The sequence below is a fragment of the Etheostoma cragini genome, chromosome 12 (assembly GCF_013103735.1).
Source record: "Etheostoma cragini isolate CJK2018 chromosome 12, CSU_Ecrag_1.0, whole genome shotgun sequence".
Taxonomy (NCBI): Eukaryota; Metazoa; Chordata; class Actinopteri; order Perciformes; family Percidae; genus Etheostoma; species Etheostoma cragini.
Window position 1 is genome coordinate 20,063,014 of NC_048418.1, and position 22,875 is coordinate 20,085,888.

General features: G+C 41.5%; 1 protein-coding gene across 7 annotated transcripts in view; it reads left to right on the forward strand.

Moving 5' to 3' along the window:
- The window catches only part of cadm3 (cell adhesion molecule 3), a 94,114-nt gene that overhangs the window by 24,196 nt on the left and 47,043 nt on the right, over positions 1–22,875 (forward strand). For all 7 annotated transcript variants that reach the window (XM_034886833.1, XM_034886834.1, XM_034886835.1 and 4 more), the window contains exon 3: positions 14,812–14,961. In XM_034886833.1, the coding sequence (XP_034742724.1) occupies positions 14,812–14,961 (150 nt within the window). The remainder of the gene's footprint in view (positions 1–14,811; positions 14,962–22,875) is intronic.

Sequence of the window (22,875 nt, forward strand, 5' to 3'; positions counted from 1 at the left end):
GATGGGGGAAGAGAAGGGGGTTTACAAACACACACACACACACACACACACTCACACAGACACACATTTTCTCAAAGTGGTCCCTGTAGAAAAGAGACATGCCTGCATACAAGGAAGAAAGCGTTCCAATACACTGAGCAACACGCTTCTAGTGAAGGGGAGACACATCCTACACACACACACACACACACACACACACACACACACACACACACACATACACACACACACACACACACACACACACAGACACACACACACACTCCAAACTTTGGTCCACATTAAGATTTCTGTTTCCAACCGTGCTTTGTATTTCTGTGCTATTTCCAGGCAGAAACACAAAGATACACACTCTTTTACAGTATACACACTCCCTACCACACACACACACAAAAACACTCCTCGTCCTTTCATGTCATGTGGCAAAGCAGTCAGAGACAGAAAGGAGAAGAAAGGAAGGAGGTCTGCCTGAAACAAAACATCCAGCAGAACATTCAGTCTCATGTAACGCAGCAACAATTACACGATGAAGAGAGAACACGTTTATTTGTGATTTCAAGTGGAAGCAGCCAGGCAAGAGAGTTGACATGATACCAAAGAAACTGACTTCAGTAGCACCTCAAAATATCACAGTTTGCAATACGACTATCAGGACAGGTTTTTATAATTTTTCATGGAAAACAACACAGCGTGTTAGAAGACTGAATGCAAGGCTGATTTTCTAATTTGTTTAAATGGATTTCTGATCAAATGTGCATGACAGTAGTCATGAAAAGGGGTGATTTAAACTGAAAAAAACTAGATTGTGTTGTCCAACAACATCTAAAGGTAAAAGTGATAACCTTTTCTGAGTGGCCACCTTTATAGCCTTGTCCTGGTTGCATCACTACCTGATCTGTATTCAAGAGCACTGTGTCTTTGTAGTCTTGAGGTGATGAATCATACAAATGGGGATAACAGGGCACACTTTTATACAGTCTCTCTTCAAAGGAATTCATGTTGTTGCACACGAAAAGTGACGGAAGAAGTTGTTTGAAGAATAAAAAAAAACTGAAAACCTTATCTTAAAGGGGTTTCTGTATCAGCCTAACATATCCAGTATTAGCAGTATTAGTAGGGCTGGGATCCTTAATTCTCCAATAGAAATCCATCTTTGTTTGAGTGATCAGACATTGATTAATATAATCCCAAAACCGATCTTTTAGTAGATGCCTTTTCACAATGAATGTGGTGAATTCTGGCCCTTTGGGGGGTTTGCTTTTTGCCTGTACAATTAATTTACAGCATACGTTCTCTGAGAATCCCTTTCATATCCAAGAACAACTGGTATTGTTTAGTTACTAACATAACTGATATAGAATCGAATGGGGACCTTGTAAATCAAATTTGAATGATTGTGGATACCAGCCCTTATCAGTAGGTCTCTACAGGATTTGGTGTCTTTCTTAATTCATGGTAAAGACAGGGCCATGATATTTCAATGTAAATGACTTCTCATGTAAAACCTTTCTAGTAGTTTCTCAATTAAATGAGGATTGCCCATCCATTTCTTTCCTAAAGGTGAATGTGGATCCGTCATTCTTTTCAAAACAGTGTTTGTGTACAGACAGTGCTGCCAAAACCATCTGAAAAATACAGCTCTGTTTATTTATTCTGCAAGCTCATCTTGGATATTGGACAGTTTATTTGTTGTGCTTCACTAGCTGTTGATTTTGGCTAACGTTGTCCATTAGCCACTTAACCTCATCCCCTCGCAATTCTAAAACTCCCTCCTGAATGAAAGCCCTGCTTTTTGTTTGTGCCACAGGACATTTCAGTTGTGCATTTTCCACAAGGAACCTGCAAGCCTAGAAATCTAGACGCACCCTAGTGGCAGCAAATGTCATTTGCAGCTAGGGTCAGTTTAGCAACTCTCCATTGGCTTGCAAGCTGGAAAAAAAAAAAAATTCTGGTCAGGCCTATCACCTCATGTATAGATTTGGTAGGCGGGCTTAACGTAAGGACGGCAGAGTTGCAACGGTTCGGCGTGATTTCCATACAACTTTTTATTTAACAAAGAAGATTGTCTTTGGAATCGGCTTTGGCTGCAACTCTGGAAGAATTGGAGTTAAGCTCTGAAGTCATTCTTAAAAAAGGAAGATGTGTTCGGAGCTTTGCCTACCGGATAGAGCAAAAGTTGATCTATCAATTAGCGTTGCTCTGGTTGGTTGTAGCGCTATCCTATTGCCTGCAGGGGAAATTTGATAGACAACCCTTTATCCCGCCCCTCGGACTGAGCCCTGCCAATGCCTTATCAGGCTAGGAACCTGCTGTCTGTTTGTGTGAATTGGATGGGCTTTCAAATAACAGAGACAGAGAGAGGTATCTTGAGCTTTCTTGTCGTCTGAAGGCACAAAACACACCCGCACACACCAACACACACCTCTGCCTGGCCCTTCAAAGCAACAGACACAGAGAGGTGTGTGTTGGTGTGTCTGTGTGTTGGTGTGTGTTTGTGCCCACGGATGACAAGGGCAACTCCATTTCTTAGGTCAAGCTTTGGGTCACCCCGGTTGCCCTGGTAACCCCGTTCTGGCCGGGTTGCTTGGCAACAATCCTCTTTTGTTCCAAATGATTTAATTTGAAGCATATCTCCCCTCATCACCCCTTTGCTCACTGGCTCACCCTTCTCTCTCGCTGTCTCTCTCTTCCTCCATTGCTCTCCTTCTGTCACTCCCTCTCTTCCTTCATCTTTCTCAGCCTCACTCTCTCTTTTGCTGAAGCTTTAGGACTATTCACCGTCTTTCTAATCTTGGCCATTCTCTGGGAATCAAGAGCCCTATCCTTCTTGTGCCTGGTGTTTAAGTCTCTGCTGTTATTGGATGGTTTAATGACTGTGTGTGTGTGTGTGTGTGTGTGTGTGTGTGTGTGTGTGTGTGTGTGTGTGTGTGAGTGAGTGAGTGAGTGAGTGAGTGAGTGAGTGAGATAGTGTGTCTGTGTGTGTTTGGGCATGCTATAGAGTGGCAGAGGTGCGTGTCCCTGTGTACTACATCTGTTCATGTACATTATGTAGTGCCGGGACAATATGTCTTTGTCCCGATTTGATTCTTTCATGATTCAAGGTTGCCGATTCAATTTGTATTGAGATTTTTTTTTTTGCGATAATAGAAGTATTGCAATCGATATATTGATTATTGCGATTGTCTTTCTGTTCTTTTACAAAAAGTTGTATAATACCCTTCTATAGACAATATATCATGGGACATTTCTTTAACTAAAAAGTAATTGTTTTCTAAGAAGAATGCACATCACATGTCAGTCAGTCTGACATTTATTTCATTTATAAAGAAAAAGATAACATACGGTCTGCATGTTCTGCTTTTGCTCTGTATGGCTGGAAACAGATAGGATGTAGTAACCATCAGCATTACCATAGAAACAGAAAATATTTAGGTGAATCATTGGTAAACAGTACATTTAAAATATCAATTCTAGGAAAAAATAATCAATTTTAAACATTGATGGAAAAAAAATCACGATACATAAGATTTTTGTGTTTTTCCCCCACCCCTTCTAGTATGTATTAGTAGATCATGTCATTTTAAAAGCATGGGCATCTGCTGCTCTAACATACTCTTGTGGATCGGCTTTCCACGGAATACTGGAGCCTGGATGCAGGAATCTCTTCCCATACAGTCACATTCAGCATTAGTGAGATCAAGCACTGATGTACAGGTTACTTGGCCTTAGTTTGTGCACAGGGGCATTGACATGTTCAGACAGGAAGAGTTCCCCTTAAACTGCAAATTTGGATTTTATTGTACACTGCAGCATTAATATTTACATGAATTAAACTAATGGGCCTAGCCCAAACCATGTGAAACAGCCACAAACCAAAAATACGTAGGGCTATCCACATGCCTATGGCATACTGTGTACATGTTATAATCATTATATCATTATTATATAATTATCTGATGTTCTGTGCGGTGAGCTGTATTCTACCATTGTGTTTATATCAAACATAACTCTTCATACATGTAAAACAAAAACTTTTTTGTTTTTGTTTCTAATCACCGCTTGTTCAGAATCTTTAATCTAGATAACTAAATTTGGTGAAACAGTAACCTCATCTTGATATGATTCCACTGGAAGACGAGCATTGATATTAAAGGGCCCACGTTATGAAAGAAAATCATTTTTATTCGGTGATTTGGTGTGTTTTTTTTTGTCTATGGTGCCTTCACGCGCATACAAACTTGGAAAAAAAACATCCATGCTGTTTTGAGTGAGATACGGGTTTCTGAATGTCCTCAGTCATCAGTCTCCAGGTGAGATGTTCAAAATCTGCACGGTGGTTAACCGTAGCATGCTGGCGCTAGTTTGCTAGCTCCTTCTTGATGGCAAAACACTGCAACAACACACGCTAGTTCACTATAATCTACAAAAGAACTGTGCATGTGCAACTCCCAACAAAGATAGTAAAACAAGTGAGATGTCTTACTCTGTAGCTAAAACAGAGACCTAAACACAGGGTGAAAACAGAGTCTGTAGCAATGTGCAATACAAGATGTAAATGAAACCATGTAAACCTATTCTGGTACAACCTCAACATACAATTATGAACTTGAAAATGAGCACAATATGGGTGCTTTAAATTATCACCCAGTGTACACTTTATTTTATGCTTATGTAAGGGTGCATGTGTGTGTGCATGATAGTGTTTCTAGAACAAATCAGAAACTTTTTTCCTAGCATGTGGTTATTGCTCTTATGAAAGATGGGTGTTGTCTATACAGAGACGGATAGAGAGAAAGAGTGCAGCTTCTGAGGCCCTTAGAGGACCCAGTGATCTTAGCCAAAAGGGCAGACTTCTGGTAATTGACTACTCATTTCTTTAAGTGGCCTATTGGCAGGGGAAGTCAGTGCATTTGCCAAGGCATTAAAGATTTCACTCTCTTTATCTTCCTCTGTGTGTGTGTGTATTTTGTGGGGTGTCTGTGTGTGGGTGTGTGTGTGTGTGTGTGTGTGTGTTTGTGTGTTTGCGTGTGCGTGTAGACAGATAAAGCCTGGTTATCTTTCTTTATTATCAGATGATGATTTCTGGTTGGTAAAGTTGGCGTATCTTGTCTCTTTGTCTGTCTGTGTCCAATTGGTTCATTTTTAAAAGACGCTTAGTTGGCACAGCTGTCAAATAATGAACAACTTTACCAAGGCCCTTGACACTGCATCACAATACAAGAAATGTATCAAAACAGTGCAGAGAAATTATTATAGACCTAATTATCATGTAACAAAAAGTAGCCAACTAATAGGTTTCAGTATGATTAGTGAATACGTGGAGGGTGACATAAGAGTATAGTTTCAGATTTGGTTTATGTACATTGAAAACTTTTTTGGTCACTGTAATCACTGCTCCTGTCTACACTAGCTCTTAAGCGATGCATCTCGTCACTGTAAAAAGTGGGAGACAAAATCTAGACCTCATTCTGTTTAAAAGATGAGAGTTATGCAAAGTTCATATGAAGCTTCAGCATTTACGTATGTTTATCCCTGTCGTTTTGTCCAGGCCATACCACAAAACATAGCCACAAAATCAGATAATAATGCAGAACAACTCTCTCGCCAAAAAAGAGTGCTGTTGAATGACTCTGCAAAAACCTGGGTTACATTAAATGCCAATGTCTTTTTTAACTTTGTCACCACCTCACTGCAAATAGAGCACACAATTTCTTGCATTGTCACTGACTGTGGCACTGGCCACAATTACAAGGTGCAGAATCCTCCAATGTGAAAGTAATTCCTAGCATACTGGGTTGTGCAGAACCCGCCTTACATGATATTGTACCTTATTGGTGCCAAAAAACAATTGACATGTAATCTGAGGCTTTTGGGGGATGTAATCCAGCCTTGTACATGCCAATACGAGGACGTATCCCTGCACCATGGATCAGCAAGGGAACACTTTCCAAGCAAACACAATAAGGGAATTTGGTACAAAAAACTTTGGTTTTATTAACTCAGTGATAACAAAATGCTTATATTAACCAGCTGGACTTATCACAATATGTAATTTTCTGCCGCTTGGGGCCTCTAATTAATGGATGTAAACACAGACACAGACACAGATATTATGTAGTGACATTATGGGAGTTGTAGTTTACCACTATTGCTGATTAAAATATATCTGTTCACGGATAGGTTTATCCATTACAGTTTTATCCATGTTAAGTTAAGTAACGTTTATTCGTGTCATTCTGTTAGCTTTCTTGATTGAATTTTCTTGATTTGATTTGTATTGGTTGCTAACGTTAGCTAGCTAGTTGACCAGTATGCGAGAAAGCAAGCAATTAGCCAGCAGCTAAAACCACAATATTACAATATATTTCACATTAGTGTCACTTGTTGGATGTTTTCAGCACCGGGGGGGGGGGGAAGGGTTTGTTACACAACCCTGCTGAGAGACTTAGCTACCTATTGGCTGGGGCTGCCCACCAAATATGTAAATGTAAATGTGCTGTATTTATATAGCGCTTTTCTAGTCTTAACGACTACTCAAAGCGCTTTTACAGAAGGCCGCCAAACGCTAAAGGGGGGGAATTTCAGCACAACACCACGGCCAGCCAGACACTTTCTTTTACGGCCATTGCCATTGTTTTTACCCAGCGCTGGAATTTGTGCTGGCTGGTTTCGGATTGCTTTAGGTTAATAATAGTGGCCGGCCGCTGGCTAACTGTTCATCCCAACTAAAGTCCCTTAGCGTTGGGGAGTGAGACAGAAGAACGGTATGATGGCTGGCAAATTAGCATTAGATTGGTCATCTATCTATACAGCTAATGTTAACGCTAACGTTAGCTGTCAAACGTAATTGTGGGTTAGCCCATTGCTGTTTAATGTCAACTTTACCTTGATCAAAACAATTATACTTAAAATAACTTGATAAACTTGAACAATATTGTAACCTTGGAACGTTAACGATCCCCCATGAGCTGTTGTTAAACTGGATCAGTCAATATTGAAATAAATATAAAACATTTAGTACAGTGTAATTTCACACCTCAACAAAATATATAACATAGATATAGTCGTTTTTAGACATTTTATTGCAGAAATGTTACGTATTGTCCCTTTAAGAATGACAAAGGTAGATTTGCCATTAAAGATTAGACATGTATGGATGATTACATGGGTTGAACTTTTCATTGTATTAAGATTACCCCCCCCCAAAAAAAATCTGAACGTATCCTTCAATTCTTATCAGCTATCACTGTTGCTCTTTTTCTCTAACCCACTTCCACATCCCTTATTCTGTTTTTTATCTTTCCATCCCTCTGTCTCCTTTTTGACTTTCTGTCTTTCCACTCTGCTCAACTTCCCTCCATCTCGCTCTCATTGTTTTTTTATGCTCTTTCAGTCTTTTTGCCCCCTTTTCTAAGTCACCCTGTCATCTTTCCTCATCGGTCTCATCTATCTATATATGCTTATTTCTGCCATGTCCTTCGCTCACCTCACTCTCTCTTTCCCCCTCATTCTCCCTGTTTTCCCTTGTGGTTTTCTCCAACTCTCTCTCTCTCTCTCTCTCTCTCTCATTGCCCCTACTCTCTCTGTCTTTCTCTTACTGGCAAATCATTATTCTTTTTTCTTTTGTCAGCAGTGATGCTGCTGCCCTTTTCTGCAAGCTGAACCCCTCTCCCCCCCCCCTCCCTCTCTTACCCCACACTTTCTTTTCTTTCTCATAGTGCTGTTCCAGTGGCAGGGTGGGGCGGCCGGCTTGGCGCCTCACTGCTGCTGTAGACACTGCTGGGCTATGATGGGAGTGATGTGTGTGTGTTTGTGTGTGTGTGTGTTTGTGTGGTAGTGCGAGTGTGAGTGTGTGCGTGCGTGTGTGTGCAGGGAGGGGTTTTAGCTGGTGGAGGATGAAGACGAAGAAGTGGTGGGGGATCGTCTGAGCTCTGAGCTAACTATGTTTGACAGGCAGCAGAGGAAGGGTGGGGTGGCAGGGTTGGTGCTGCTGGAGGTGGTTGAAGGGGGTTCTTGATGGGAGACGGGTGGGGTTTGTATTGGGCTTCCACAATCCCTTAGCCTTGAGAAAAAAAGGCGGGCTAGAGGAAAGGCTAAGGAGTTTGTTTGTGCTAAGACGGCAGGCAGGGGTGCTTAAATCCCAAACACACAGGCCAATCCCACTCCTTCACCCCCCTATACTTCCCCACCCACCCACACCTTCAAAGATTATAAGTAATTTGTTCACTGCCCCCCAGATGACAGCGACAGTACAACTGAATGAGAGTTGCAACAACTGCTCCTCTATTAAAAGCTGCGAAGCCGCGAAAATCAAGTGGAAAAAAAGCCTTTCGCTACACACGCTCCGCACTTCACAAGCCGGAGAAGTGTTTGACTCACAATTAACGGTTGGGGGGGGGGCTGTTACTTGTAAAAAAGACTTGTTTCACACATTGCATTTGTATTTTTTTTCATTCACTTGGCAAATTATCAAATATCTGGAGTTGGATTTGCATCTTTTGACTCACACCAGGGATACAGTACAAGGGGGGTATGGAATGGAGAGAAGGATACAAAAAAAGAAGAGAGTGGGGAGCTTGTAGAGGGTAGAGTTGGGCAGAAGGGCACACACACACACACACACACACACACACTGACCGAGGGGGATGGGTGGTGCTTGGAGACAGCTGGACTGAGATGGATAATGTGGGGGAGGTTTCTTTGTGTGTGTGTTTGTATGTGTGTGTCTTCTTGAATGTGTCCCCTGTGCGCTTTGTGTGCATGTGTTTGTATGTTTGCCTCTTGTGTCCAACTGTAACTGATGTATTTTTAAGCGCATTTTTACGTATTTATGTCTTTCTGTAAGCTTAGTTGTTTATGCCTAAAAGACATGTATGTCCTCCTGTTGAGTGTGTGTGTGTGTGTTTGTGTGTGTGTGTGTGTGCGTGTACAATTCAGGGTGGTGGGGGCGTGTCAGCATGTTTGCAGTGTGTGCCAATGGATGCCTCTGTGTGTGTGTGTGTGTGTGTGTGTGTGTGTGTGTGTTTAATGGCCTGTATCATACCATGACATATCAAAACGCACACTGTTTGCTGAATTTTCCATCAAATGTGGACAGCATCCCCAGCACCATGACACATGGCTCTGTCTGTCTGTCACACACCACAGCACTGCTCTCTGTGCAGCTGCAATATAATATGGATGCACACACGCACACACCCGCACACACATGCGCACAGACTCAACCACATGCAGATAAAAACCATCTCATAAATCATACAGATAATTTCTCCCACACACTTGTGCACAAACAGATAAATTCCTCCCTGCAAAACAAATATGACTGCACTTGAGTGCAAACACACAAACACGCACAAACATCAATAGTAAGCTCTCTTTAGACTCGCACATTCATTTGTGTGAGGAGATGTGTTCCCTCATTCATAATTACCTCCTTGCAAAGCAAGAGCTGTACACCTACACCCTTATGTGCACACATGGGGTAAGTAGTGTCGACACACACGCACACACACACACACACACACACACACGCACACACACACACACACACACACACACACAGTACAGTAAATAAAGTTAATTAGCCCGTGCTCATAAGCAGCACCACTGTCAAGCTTCCCTTAGAGAACAAAAAACAGAGGGAACGAGGGAATTAAGGATGCTGAGAAGTAAATGAGATTATCGGGACTGGGAGAGGAGAAGGAGGAGTAGGAGGACGAGGACGAGGAGGAGGCTCAACAGAAGGGTAAAGAGTTGAGGGAGGACGAAATGAAACCAAGGAGGACATTTGGCCAGCTGGAGAGTAGGCGGGGGGAAATGATGGAGGGAGACAGATGGAGGAGGAAGGAAGAGATGGTGAACATGGAGATGGCCAAAGTTCTTTTAAGTGAGTGAAGGAAGCTTGTTTTTTTAATTGAAGATATAGTTAATAATAAATGTGTTGCTTTCTTCCCAAGAGTGAGATAAGAAGATTGATATCAATCTCATGTCTGTGTGTCAATCTTTGGTTCGGGACTTGGTTAGCCTAGTTTAGCTAAATGAACGGAGGCGGAGGGGGGCTATTTGTATCTTTAACTGATACATGAACAGAAATGTAAAATTGATTTGGTTAAAGGAGGAGTTTATTTATTGACCCAGTACTTCTAGGCAGCTTGATGCAACACCTGATTTTGGCCAAGCATGATTTTTCCAAACCTGGCAACCTCGCTGTAATGACAGAAGTCCTGGTGGTTCCATGAATGGATTGAGAGAACTGGATATGCAGTTGCCAGTCAGCTTTGCTGCCAATTTATCAGTAGGAAACCACGGTATTGCGAAAGATAAAAATCCCAGGCTGCCTTACACAGACTTTCTCCACAGACTACCACTATCCAAGAGTAGTCTGTCAAACAGAAAGGACACCATTACGTTCATTTTCCTTATTATTTGATGAAACATTAGAAAACTGTGGCCCATCACAATATCCTAGAGCCCACAGCCATTTAGATTATATGTGGGTGACCTGAACAGTTACAAATAGAGAGAGAACACCATCACTGGCAAATGGGCCACCTGAGACTTGAGGTGGACTCGACCTGAAACAATAAAACAAAACCAGATAAACTGGATATAATTTGAAGCCTTGGGTAAACTTCTAGTTTTAGTATGTATATTCCGTCTAAAACTACAAATGGTTATGTTCACATATCCGTTCAGGTCTGTTAACAAACAAATTATGTGTTGGTTAGTTTGCTTCGTGATAGTTAATTGTTGCCAAAATGATGCTACGTTAAACATGCCCTGACTGGGGGCACCCGGGGAGCTCAGTTGGTAGAGCAGGCGCTCATGTATAGAAGTTCACTCCTCAACTCCGACCTGTGGCCCTAGCTGCGTGCCCCCCCCCCCCCCCCCCCCCCCCCCCCCCCCACACACACACACACACACACACACACACACAAACACACACACTCTCTCTCTCTCCCCTTTCAGGTCTTCAGTTGTTATGTCAATTAAAGGCCTAAAAATGCTACAAAAAAATCTTTAAAAAAAACATTTCCTGACTTTAGCTCTGCATGCAAAGCATAGACACGGAGAAAGATATTGATTGTCTCATCTATCTTTTGAAGAAGATAATGAGCCTATTTTAAAAACAAAAAAGGGTATTTCAAAAGTTTTTCTCCATCTTTTTTCATCATTTGAGGGCCCTCAAGCTTCTCACTTGTTGTTTTCACACTGGGCTCTTCTCCCACCTGTTTTTTTTTACACACACACACACACACACACACACACACACACACAACGACACTCATTTTAACACCCACCCTCATCTACATACCCATATCCATCTATCTTTCTCTCTCTCCTCCGCTCTCCCTCCCTTGATGTGATATCCCAGTCAGCCTTCTATCTCTGCGTTCTCTCACCTTGTTGCCGACTAGGGAAAGTGTAAATTGTGTTGCTTTAAATACCCGTGTCTTCCTCAGGCTTACAGCTTTGGGGGGGGGAGAGACGGGTAGGGATGTGAAGGGATGCGAGGCGAGAAGAAGGAAGCACAAGCCACAGTGTTTAACTTAACGTCTGCTAAGGATAGATAGGTCTCCTCTTTTTTCATTTTTGCAGCTCGGGTGTGTAGCCCGACTTAACTGTTAGTGTAAACTCTGGCTGAACTTCAATCCCCTCCTTAACTTTGCTAATAAGTAGCTTTAAAGGTAGGAAGAACAGCTGTATTGGAGGAATATATGGCCATATGCAGCTGGCGAGTGCCTCTGTAGTGTTTGTGTGAACCAGTTTGGACTGGTGGATGGGTTAGGTGTGCCATTAGGACAGTTCAGATGTGGAAATCAACTTGTTAACTGCTGAAACCTTTTGTTTTCATTTTGTTTGGCCTAACCTCTCTGGCCCTTACTTTATTGCCGGATAGGGCTGGGTGATATAGAGAGAATAAAATATCACAATATTTTTGACCAAATGCCTTAATATCAATACCGACACAATATTGGTAGTGTTGACTAATGGTGCTTTCACAAAATATTTACAGAATGAGAGTTTTGATAAACAATCATCGGTAATGTAGATATAATGACTAAGTGGGTAAAGGCAAATAATAGAACAGTTACAACAGTCTGGTAAGTTCAGAAAATGACATCACTTTACTGTAGTGCAGCCTTTAAAACCAGGAAATGACAACACTTATGTCATATCACGATATTACCATATCCAAAATCTAAGATAATATCTAGATTCTTATCTCTATATTTATATAATATCCATATATTGCCCAGGTCTAGTGCCCACTGCTGCTAACACCCCCCCCCCCCCATTCTTCCGACCATATAATGACTGCTCACAGCCATTCATTATAGTGCTTTAAGATTTATCACTTTATCATGATGTAATCAAATTTTAACTGTGCCCTGAACTCCAATTAAATGTATCTGTGATTATGTTTACACAACAGGCCTACTATAACACGCTGGCTGCTATGCACATATACTGTACATCATCAAGTGCTTGGTATGCATTAGTGGAGCTTTAAAATGCATAGTGCTTTTTAATCATTGTTCAAACATTTGACACACTAGTTGACACAGGAGAAGTATGAAGGGAAATTTCCCAGTTTAAGGTGATTTAACTTTCAGTTTTTTTTTCATTTTCATAATAGCAACATCTCTCTAAAAGACAATGAGTACAAGTGTTAAATAATCGTGATTTCAAAATTGACCAAAATCATCGGGATTATGATTGTTTTTTTTACATAAGTAACCAGACCTGTTATGTAGATTTCTGTTAAAACAGATATCTCCTCAAGAGCTACTAATTGACGACAGGAATTGTACCAGCACAAATGTCTCTCTGAGCCTTAAACACAGGCGGTGTTCGGTCAGAAAAGCCATCTTTCTGCAGCGGCCACGGATAAGACTCAGGTTTGGCTAACTTGTTGCAGCTCAGTGCGGTTGGCTTGATGAGTGATGCACTGGGACAGCCAATTTACCCAAAGTGTTCATGCCAAAGAGAGGAGCTCTTGCGATCAGCCGCGAGAATTAGCCCAAGACGCTATTAAAGGAGACACTAATCCGCACTGCACTTGACCACACATTCAGCCCTCAGCGATAACGGTGCTTAGATAAACTGACCACAAGGTCAGTGCTGCAGTGAAACACCACAGAGAGCAGGGGAGCAACCTACTCTTACACGGTGCGCTCAGGAAGCCTGTGAGTGCCTTTTGAATCCTACAGGCGAACAGCAGCTGTACCTTTAAGACCTCAGAATCCTCTTAGCCCAGAGGCAAACCTAAGGTTTTCTCTTTTTTTCTATTCTAATAACTTGTGTTTTTTTGCGATGTTGATCTGGCCACCCAGCTTTAACATTTCAAAGAAAGATACCCAAAGTACTAGTTCTGAGCTCGTGTTCTGCAAATGTGTGTTTTTGATACAACATGCAGTTAGTTTGCTCGCCTCCTCTTCTGCATCCTCTCTTCATGTGTCCCCCCCGTCTTCCATGTCTTGATGGGAGTTCCGCTGAAGCGAACTTAAGCAGATGTTCTTCCTGCAGAAAAAAAAAGATTCCACCGCCGGTGCAAGGATGTGATAACGCTCCACACCGAATATAAACCTGTCTCCCGCTTGACAATTTGGTTCCAATTAAGCTATTTATACACGCCATATTTTCAAGGGTGAGGAGACCGCTTTGGGGCATATCTTCTTAGGAGATGTTCCCTCAGTTGGCTTGGCCTTGTTGTCAATAATGCCATATTTTTGTTTTGCATGGGATTAGGTTGAGCAAGCACTGGCACGTTTCGAAGTCAGCAGGAAGGGAGGGGAGCGCAAAGCACGGATGAGTGCACTCGAAGCAGGAGTATCTTAACACGGTAAAAAGCGCCGCAGTGGCCAGGCTCGGCATTACTCACAATAACGAGGGGCTGCGTATTTTAATACCTTTTATTCTGATTCACGTAATTGTCTGCCACCATCACTGATTCAGCATCAGCAAAGAGCAGCATTAGCCTGCCCAATCACCCGTTATCAAGGGAGTGCTGTTAAATACCATAATTTGAGCCAATTTGAATACTGTTGCACACCCAGTTCAGTGTTTTTGTGGCGTTTCAGTCCCAGCTCTAGCCTTTAGAATCCCTTTATTATGCTAGGTCATTTGTATTCTCTTTCTCTATCCCTCTGACCTGCTCATTTCCATAATGCCCGTCCCGTTTCGAGCTTGTTCTGTTCCAGCAGATACATATGCGCGCTGTTAAAAAGTGACACAGATATTGACAGAAGAGGGTCACAAATCCATTCGAGGCATGAGCCAGAGCTCTTGTTGTTGCTTTGACCTATCGAGAGCTACTGTCTGTCGTGGTCTCTGCATCTTTGCTGCTCCCTTAGGTCCTGCAGTCTCTTGGTGCCAGAGCTGCTACTGACTCATCGCTCTTACATTGGCCTCGCAGACATACAGCCAGATAGCCATTTGTCTGCTTTTCTGTCCCTCTGACAGCATGTCTGTGTGTGTGCGTGTGTGTGTGTGTGTGTATTCATGTGTGTGTTTGTGTGTGTGTGTGTGTGTGTGTGTGCATTGACTCTTTGCTTCCAGAAAGACAGATAGAGATATATAGATAATCTGACAAGTGGAGAACGAGATGGGCGGGGGGAGATAGAGAGAAACAGAGAAAGCGAGGCAAATAATGCATTTTGTGGGTTAATCTGATTTGTGTGTTGGTGTGCGCTACTATTTTTGTTTGTATTTTCATATAAGCAGTGCACTCTCTGACTTGTCTCCATTGCCTCTCTATCACTCTGTCTTATGACGTTTTTCTCTCCCCCTCTCTCTTCTGTTACCTAGACGACGACCCCTTGCAGCCAGTGACCTCAGACGAGACGGTGTCCGTAGGAGGGACAGTGACACTGACCTGCCGGGTGCCCGAGAGTGATAACTCCTCACTGCAATGGTCCAACACTGCACAGCAGACCTTGTACTTTGGAGAGAAGAGAGGTGAGAGGGAGGGAGGGATGGAGGGGACAAGAGACACAATGACAGTGTAAAAATTACATTCAAATAAGACTAAAACATATTTGCTAATGCACATCCGTTCCATGTGAATGTTATTTTTAGGAGACAGGGTTGAAACAAAGATATTTGATATCTCATCTTTGCTTAACAAGACACTAATAACTACATTTTACTGACTCGGCCAAAATCTTTGTTCCAGGGTAAAAGTCCCAAACAAAGACATCAGGGAACTGAGAAAGCAAGCAACATGTTATATTGCATGCATCGGAGAAAGAAAACAAACCTCAGAGTCTGATGTCCACAAGTGCGTCAATTGTCCAAATCAAGCACCTACTTTTTAAGATAAACCGTCTCATTTATTCCATTTTGTGCAATTTGAGGGTCTAACTGCTGGGCAAGCCAGACCGGTGTTTAATGATATTTTGAAATAAGAGGCTTCCAAATTTTTGGTTTAATGTTCCAACATCACACGACGGACCCTGTGTTTAAAAAAAAATAAAAAATAACGTGAGAAGTATGGCTTGTGCTGGGGACAGGACTGACATTATAAATATGGTGCTTTGATGCTAATGATTACTTTTGACTGTGTTGGCTGCAACCTGTGGTTCAAAACATTGTCAGGAGTGAAAAGGAGCATGCACTGCAGCCAATTTGAGTACAAAGACATGGGCATAAATAGGCTACGATAGCAATAAAACAACGTTCTCTTTTTTTATGTGACATGATGCCCCAAAAGTCAAAATCAAATAATTTTAAAGAAAACTTAAATCCTGACAAGCTCAAATCTTAACTCTAGCTTTTTTTCTAGTGTCTCTTTCCAATGGGCCAACATCACACAACAGACTTGGTGCTCGGGAGTAAAAGGAGGAGAGTGGTACAGATGGAAGGAAGGAGGGGTGGGATGAGACAAGGGCATTGGGAGAGACAGAGGGACTTCGTCGTGCAACACATAACAGCAGAAGTGAAGTGATACAGGGATGAAGATAAGAATGGCGATACTGGAGATGGACCCAGGCCGAGATGGGTATCATTGCAAAGAGCCAACATTTTCACAACAGACAATTTGGAGAACAGAGAGGCGAGAGAGAACGAGAGAGGGAGGTGGGAAGAACAAATGGAGAGATCAACAAGTCTCTACTCCAGATGGAACTTTAGCCACCGTAGAGAGATAGAAAGTGAGTCTCTTCACTGCAATGATAGACCACTTAAAAGCTGACCTATACTTTGGAGGAAATCCAGAAGAGGAAGAGGAGCAAAGAGAATGGGAGAAAATAGAAGGAGGAGGAGGAGGAGGAGGAGGAGGGAGCAGAAACTCTCTGCTGCAGTGGACCAAGATGAACAGCAGATGCTGTATTGTAGTAAAGCAGGGAGTTGAGAGACAGAGGCAAGAGGAAGATGATGGGAGCTCAGAATTCAACCCTTCGCCTATGTTTTCTCTTCGAAGTGCAGCAGATGGAGAGAGAAAGAAGAGAAGATCTTGTCCGAAGGAGATAGAAAGGATCAAGTTGTGTACAGTAGGAAAGATGAAAATTGATGATGTTGGAGGGAGGGAGGGAGGGAGGGAGAGTTGTTATAATAAAAGGCAGACAGTGTTAGGGAAGAGTAGCAGATGGAGAGAATGAAGGAAGAGTGCTTCCGGCGGAATTTGACTAATTTCTGATCTACCACAGGTCCCATGGCATGGAAATTTCACTTCATGAGGTTTTTTAACATTATTATGAGTTCCTGTGCCTGCCTATGGGTCCCCTAATGGCTAGAAGTGGTGATAGATGTAAACCGAGCCCTGGGTATCCTGCTCTGCCTTTGAGAAAATGAAAGCTCAGATGGGCCGATCTGGAATCTTGCTCCTTATGAGGTCATAAGGGGTAAGGTTACCTCTGCTTTCTCTGATTTGCCCGCCCGGAGAATTTAGCCAGCCCATGAGAAAGAGAGACATCATGGCTTTCAAAACAAGCAAAAAGGCAGTTGGTCAAGACCCTCCCCACCCTCCACCCTTTACCCTGCAAAGATCTAAGGAGCAGTTTATCATAGTCAATCCCGATAATGAGTCGCCGTTGATATAGACTAGCTTTTGGTTGTCTGGCACAACAAATACTTAGAGTTAGGATTGGGGAATGTGCACGGTCAAGCTTTAAAGAAAAGGAACTTGCTTGAACCTGCATTCCATTGTTTCTCTTTCTAGCCATAAAACTGACATTTTATCACCTTAGACAATTTTTACAAACATGTTGGCAAACATTTCTGTTTTACACACCCAGGAACACCATTTGCCATTCAAACTGACAAATTTTAGTCCAATATTCACTCTCCTTTCAGCTACATTTTGGTCTCCAACAACTCCTTAGGGCAACAATCTGAATCTTCAGCTGCTAATTGCTTCACTCCATGTTCACCAGCTGGTCGCTAACTATGTCTGTCTGCCGTTTGGTGCTGAGCAGGTACTGTAGTATACAGTAGGTTTATCACAGTTTGGCTGAAAATAGCTGCCTGTTAAAATGGGTTTCTCTAACTGAGGGGAAGTGCAGAGTTTGGAAAGATTTCTCCGTGGATTTGACTCTTTTCACATTACTGATATATTCTTAAAATGAAAAGATTGATTAATGCTGGTTTAAGCAATGGGAGAGACCATGATCATGGTTAAAAAAACAAAGTTGACTGTTGGTAGGACTCAAGATGCGTCAAAATCATAGAAATTTCATTGGGATTATTAGAGAATAGTTCCCAAAGCTTTTTTTAATATAATTTGTTTACCTGCCATATACTGTAATTCAAAAAACTAACAAACAGTTTGCTCCTTTAGGTTGACATGGTTGACAAGTTTACCATCTTCCGCATATGATCATGCAAAACACATGCAGTTCACTGTAGTTGCCCAGCCAAGAAGGTAAAGGTGAAGGAAGGAAAGACAGATTAAGTATAATAAAAGGACGTTGGGATGTAATAAGTGAGGCAGGATGGAGGGAAAAGAGTGACATTCTTCAATGCTTCATTTTGAAAATGATAGATGGAGATGGAGCAGCAGATCTATGCACTGGCCCGAACAGCAGAGCGCAGACAGTTTGCTTCAGAGCTTAGACAGCGAGGGATAGAGGGTTGAGAGTAAGAGAATATAACTAGAACAGGAATGAAAAGGGAAAGAAATAAAAGAGTTGATTGAAGAGCAGAGAAGAAGAAAAGGAGATAAATTAGGCCTCCTCACCCCCAAAATCCAACACTTCACAGCATGCACTGGGCTTTGGAGAGTTTTTTTGTGAGAAAAAAATGGATGGGCGGAGGGAGCGGCAGAGGGAGAAGGATGGACAAACAGCTTGATGGGAGATAGAACAAGAAGAAAATGATGAGTGACAACTCCTCCGGTCACAGTGATGCCGTACACACTGCCATGCAGAGACTGTACTACTGAAAGATCAGAGATGGCAAATTCAGAGGCCAGAGAGACAGCAAGGGTAGACAGAAGTACGGATGCTTTTCCTTACTCATTACTTTAAATGTTGTCCTGCATTGCCAGAACTATATCCACAGAGCTGTGCTGTAAGGTCTGGATACAACACAGATGAATTCTGGGGTATTTCTTCAAACCAATCACACTCCGGTTGTAGAAACGGTGGCTTTAAATAGTCTCGGGAAGAACTTGTTTTGGTGGGACACACTCCGCTAAAGAAAACACCTCATCCACTATTAAATGAAGTTAATCATTCACACAATACAGATACGTAAGCTATTTAAATTAGCAGGATACATGGTTGAACCTCATTAGCTCTTACCAGTGTATCTCCGTGTGTACTTTGTCCACAGCAATCCCCAAAATGTCCCAGTTAGAGAGGAAATTATGTAAACATATTCTTTGTAAATCTTTACAATCATGCCCCGAAAGAGCCAAGCAGGCCCGCCTTCTTGCACCATCAAAATATTCTTCAAAACTTGACATTTTCAGCTTGTAGCTTGCTAGCTCAAAGTCTGTTGTTTCCTAAAACAAACAACAGAGAGTGGAAGGTGAGGGACAAAAATCCTGGAAATGTGTTTCTGGTGATCCTGACTACTTGGACAGAAAATGGACAGAGTATGAAGACAAAGTGATAGACTTTACATTATAGAGAGATAAGATTTAAGAATGTAAAATGATGCATACAGGGACCGACACAGGGGAAATAGACCTTGAATTTAATTTATAAACAAGTTCTTATTCTAAGAGAAACGATAACAAATCAAAGCCAAAAGGTTTGCTACATGAAATGTTGACGTTGCTGGCATAATCACAGGGTCACATCGATTTGATCTAATTCTCCATGGTGGAGAAAGCTCAAGCTGACTATCATTATTCAGGCAAGGAAAGCCATTGATATCAGTTTAATTTGACCATGATTTGCACAGATGAGATGCAATACAGAGAGACAGAGACGCAGAGGAGGAGAGAACACATTGCGGGCACATTTTTAGAAAGACTCAGTTTAAAAAAAAGAAAAACAGTAAACTGAGTAACTGAGAAAACCTGCTTGGTTCCAGTGGAGCAGAGCTAATGAGAGTTCTGCATCTATAACTGTCTGGATGAAGATAAAACAACACAGGAAATTAATTGTTAAGGGACACAAAGCCCAGTTGTGTTTATTAAAGGAGATACAATGATAAAAAAAAAAACATTTTACAGCTAATCCTGTCCGGTATTAATCTGAGCGTGAACATTTTAGAGCAAAGAAACCTGTCATTCCATGGCAAAAACAAATGATCTGATAACTGTAGTCAATATGGGATATTTTAATGCGTTTTAAGGCTTTAATCCTGGATAATTTATTTTTAAGACCCTTTAAAGGAGCCACACATACCCTGGAGGGAGTGTGCGGGAGTGGATGGTTGGATGGATGAGGGGAGAAATAAAGATCCACTGCTCCTAATGGAAGAGATTAGACAGCAAGGAAAGCATGAAAAAAGATGGGTTCCTACATTACCGAGATTACTACAGAGAGAGAGAGAGAGACAGAAAGATGGACATGATGGGGTGATTGGTGAAAAAGAAACAAACAAGGACATTACATTAACATTTTTGTTTTTTAGCTGGTGCTCTAATCTAATACTAGTTTCTTAGAAGTCTCAGCAGCTTCAGAGTGAATCAGGTAGTTTCCAGAATACGTTTGAGTGTGCTAACATTCCAATTAACATCATGGTTGAACTGCACACTCTAAGTTAGCTTGCCAGAATAGTTGGCACAACAAGGAAAATAATTTGGGTACGAATTGAAAAATCTGAGTAAACATGTCAGGAAAGGAGATAAATGAGCCAAATGGGAAGGTTGTCATTTTTTATTCGGAACCCTCTAAGGTGCCTTTGGCAAACCTGATTATTTTCCTGAGTAGTCGTTTTTTCAATAACATTCAATCCAACACAGTTTTCCAGAGCACAAAATGATGTCTTATTATTCCGTAATTTAACCAACAACAGGTCCAAAACACAAATACATTCTGTTTACTCTGCATTAGAAAGAGAAAAGCTTGAAATTTGTTTCAGGAGAATGTTTGCTTTTATGCATAAATATTGTAATGTATTGCATTGTATTGCACTTCTTCCCTTACTTGTTTCACACCTTACCTGCTCTTGTGCTGCGTTTATGTTTTGGCAAGTTAAAGAACCTTTTCCAATTATGAGGATGAATTTTATTATTTTCTATTTAATAGAGACCTTTAGCTAATTTGTTAATGAGCCAATCAGCTATTAACTAATAACTTTAAATGTGACGCTACATCCCTCTGGATGGTTAGGATCCATTTGTCTCTAATGTGTTTTTCAGTTGGTATTCTGTGTGATGAAAATGTTTGTCCTGATGCTACCTAATTGATATATATCTTGGCAAGGCCCACAACAGTAGGACAGAGGTCAAACGCTCACACCAACGTCCAACAGCTCAGAACGATTTCAGAAAAGGAGCACAGACTCTGAAATGCATACAACATGATGTAGGTGCAAATACATATAAAATGACTCCATTGTGAATATGTGACAGTAGCATAAATTGGATGCTGTATTTTCTCTTGCTATCAAACGATTACCTTTCAGCTGGACAAATAAGGATGAATGAAGATATTTGTTTCTGTGCGTTGTTCGATTAAAAGTAACATCTTTTGGGAAAACACACCCAGAAACTTCTTTTCATGATTCAGAAAGAAGATGCATCCGCCCACCCTAACTCCTTTAAAACAACATCACGTTTGCAACTCTGTCCGCACCAACACTTTGCTTATTTCTCCTAATCTCCTGTTTTGTACAAGGTCCATGGTGGTATATACATTTGGAACTGTGTTCATTCCATAAATTGAACGTAACCAGACACCTCTGGTTTACACAGTGGGCTTATTTTACATAGTGTGCAGACAATAAAAGCAGACATCCACTGCTTACACACTATACACGACTTTGACGTTTTTTGCAGACATATTTCCTCACCAGAAAATAATTCTCTATATTAGCTTTCAGTCCTGCTATAATTTTAAATTATTTGTCATGTGTGGTTTGCTTCCTTTCCATAAAAGCATATAAGCAGACATCAGACAGGCTATCTGCCTCAGTACAATTTAACAAGGTAATGGCTCTCTGATGATTTATAAACTGTGGTAGCTCTTGTCTAGTGGGAGGATATTGAGTAGGCCGACTTTAACTGTAAGTTGTAAATCATTTTATTATAAAACACACTAAGCACTTCTAAAGTTTACAGTGTTAGGGAGCCTTAAGTTTACCAAGCACAAAAAAAAAAATATATTGAAATGGATGGTCGGATCCCCACGCTCCACTCAGTGAAGGAGACAAACTGACAATGAGTACTCACAATATAGCGCGAGACAGTGCTCCACATGCGGGGCGTGAGATGTTTTTCTGACATTTTCTGAAAAACTATTGATCCAAATCGCATCAGTCAACGTTTTCTTGGTGTCTGGGAAGGCTCTCTGGAGAATGCATTGACGACAAACATCACAGGATTGAAAGACTGCAGGAACGACTTTTGAAATCTAGCACTTGAAAGAACGCCCTTTATCTAAATTTTCTCTTTGTATCCTCGTATCTGAACACTATATTCTTCCAGGTGTCCTTAAAATAATTAAGCGTATTAGAAGACAACCGCAAGGAGAAGAAAGAGACAGGAGTACAAAGAATTCAAAGGAAAAAATCCAATTTACTTTTGAGGTTAATGATGTAAATGTGTGAAAACCATCCTGAGTCATACAAGAATTGACCTTTTTCCCCTCACCCCTAGAAATAAAAATGAGAATCGATAAACCAGACATGAAACAGTAAAGACCTGCATGCATTGGTACTGTATTAGTCTTATTGTTAGGACTCTCAATAAGATTTCTTCCTCAGAGGAAGGAGACGACTGTCTCCAATGCAATCTTTACATTTTCAATTCAATTAATCATCATGTTGGCAAGTATTGCCTCATTTAGATTGTGCTGAAACACAGATTTATTAGAATTTTCAATAAATAAGAAATGTGTAGGTCTCTACTCGTACATCTGATGTTTACTTGCTGGCCAGCACATCATTAGAACAGGTGTGTATTTTTTCATTAGGTCCTCTACAATTATCCAGTGGGTGATACGACAGGGGTGCCACACCCCTTGTGGAAAAATTACCTGATGATGACCCCCGCAAAATGACCTAATAACCTGGCACCCCCTCTCTAGTTGCAGAGACAGTGCAGGGGCTGAGGGCTTTTTTAGATGTATATGTTAGTCTTGTGTGCCTGACTCATTGATCCTTTATCTGACTGAGGGTTGTACATGTTAGAATCTAAGGCCCGACCATGGCTCTGGAATGTCAGTAGCCTGCGTACTGATAAATCCATGGCGCTGTCCGTGGTGCTGAAGTAACAGACAGGTTTGGTAATTGTGACTTTTTCTCACAGACTTACCA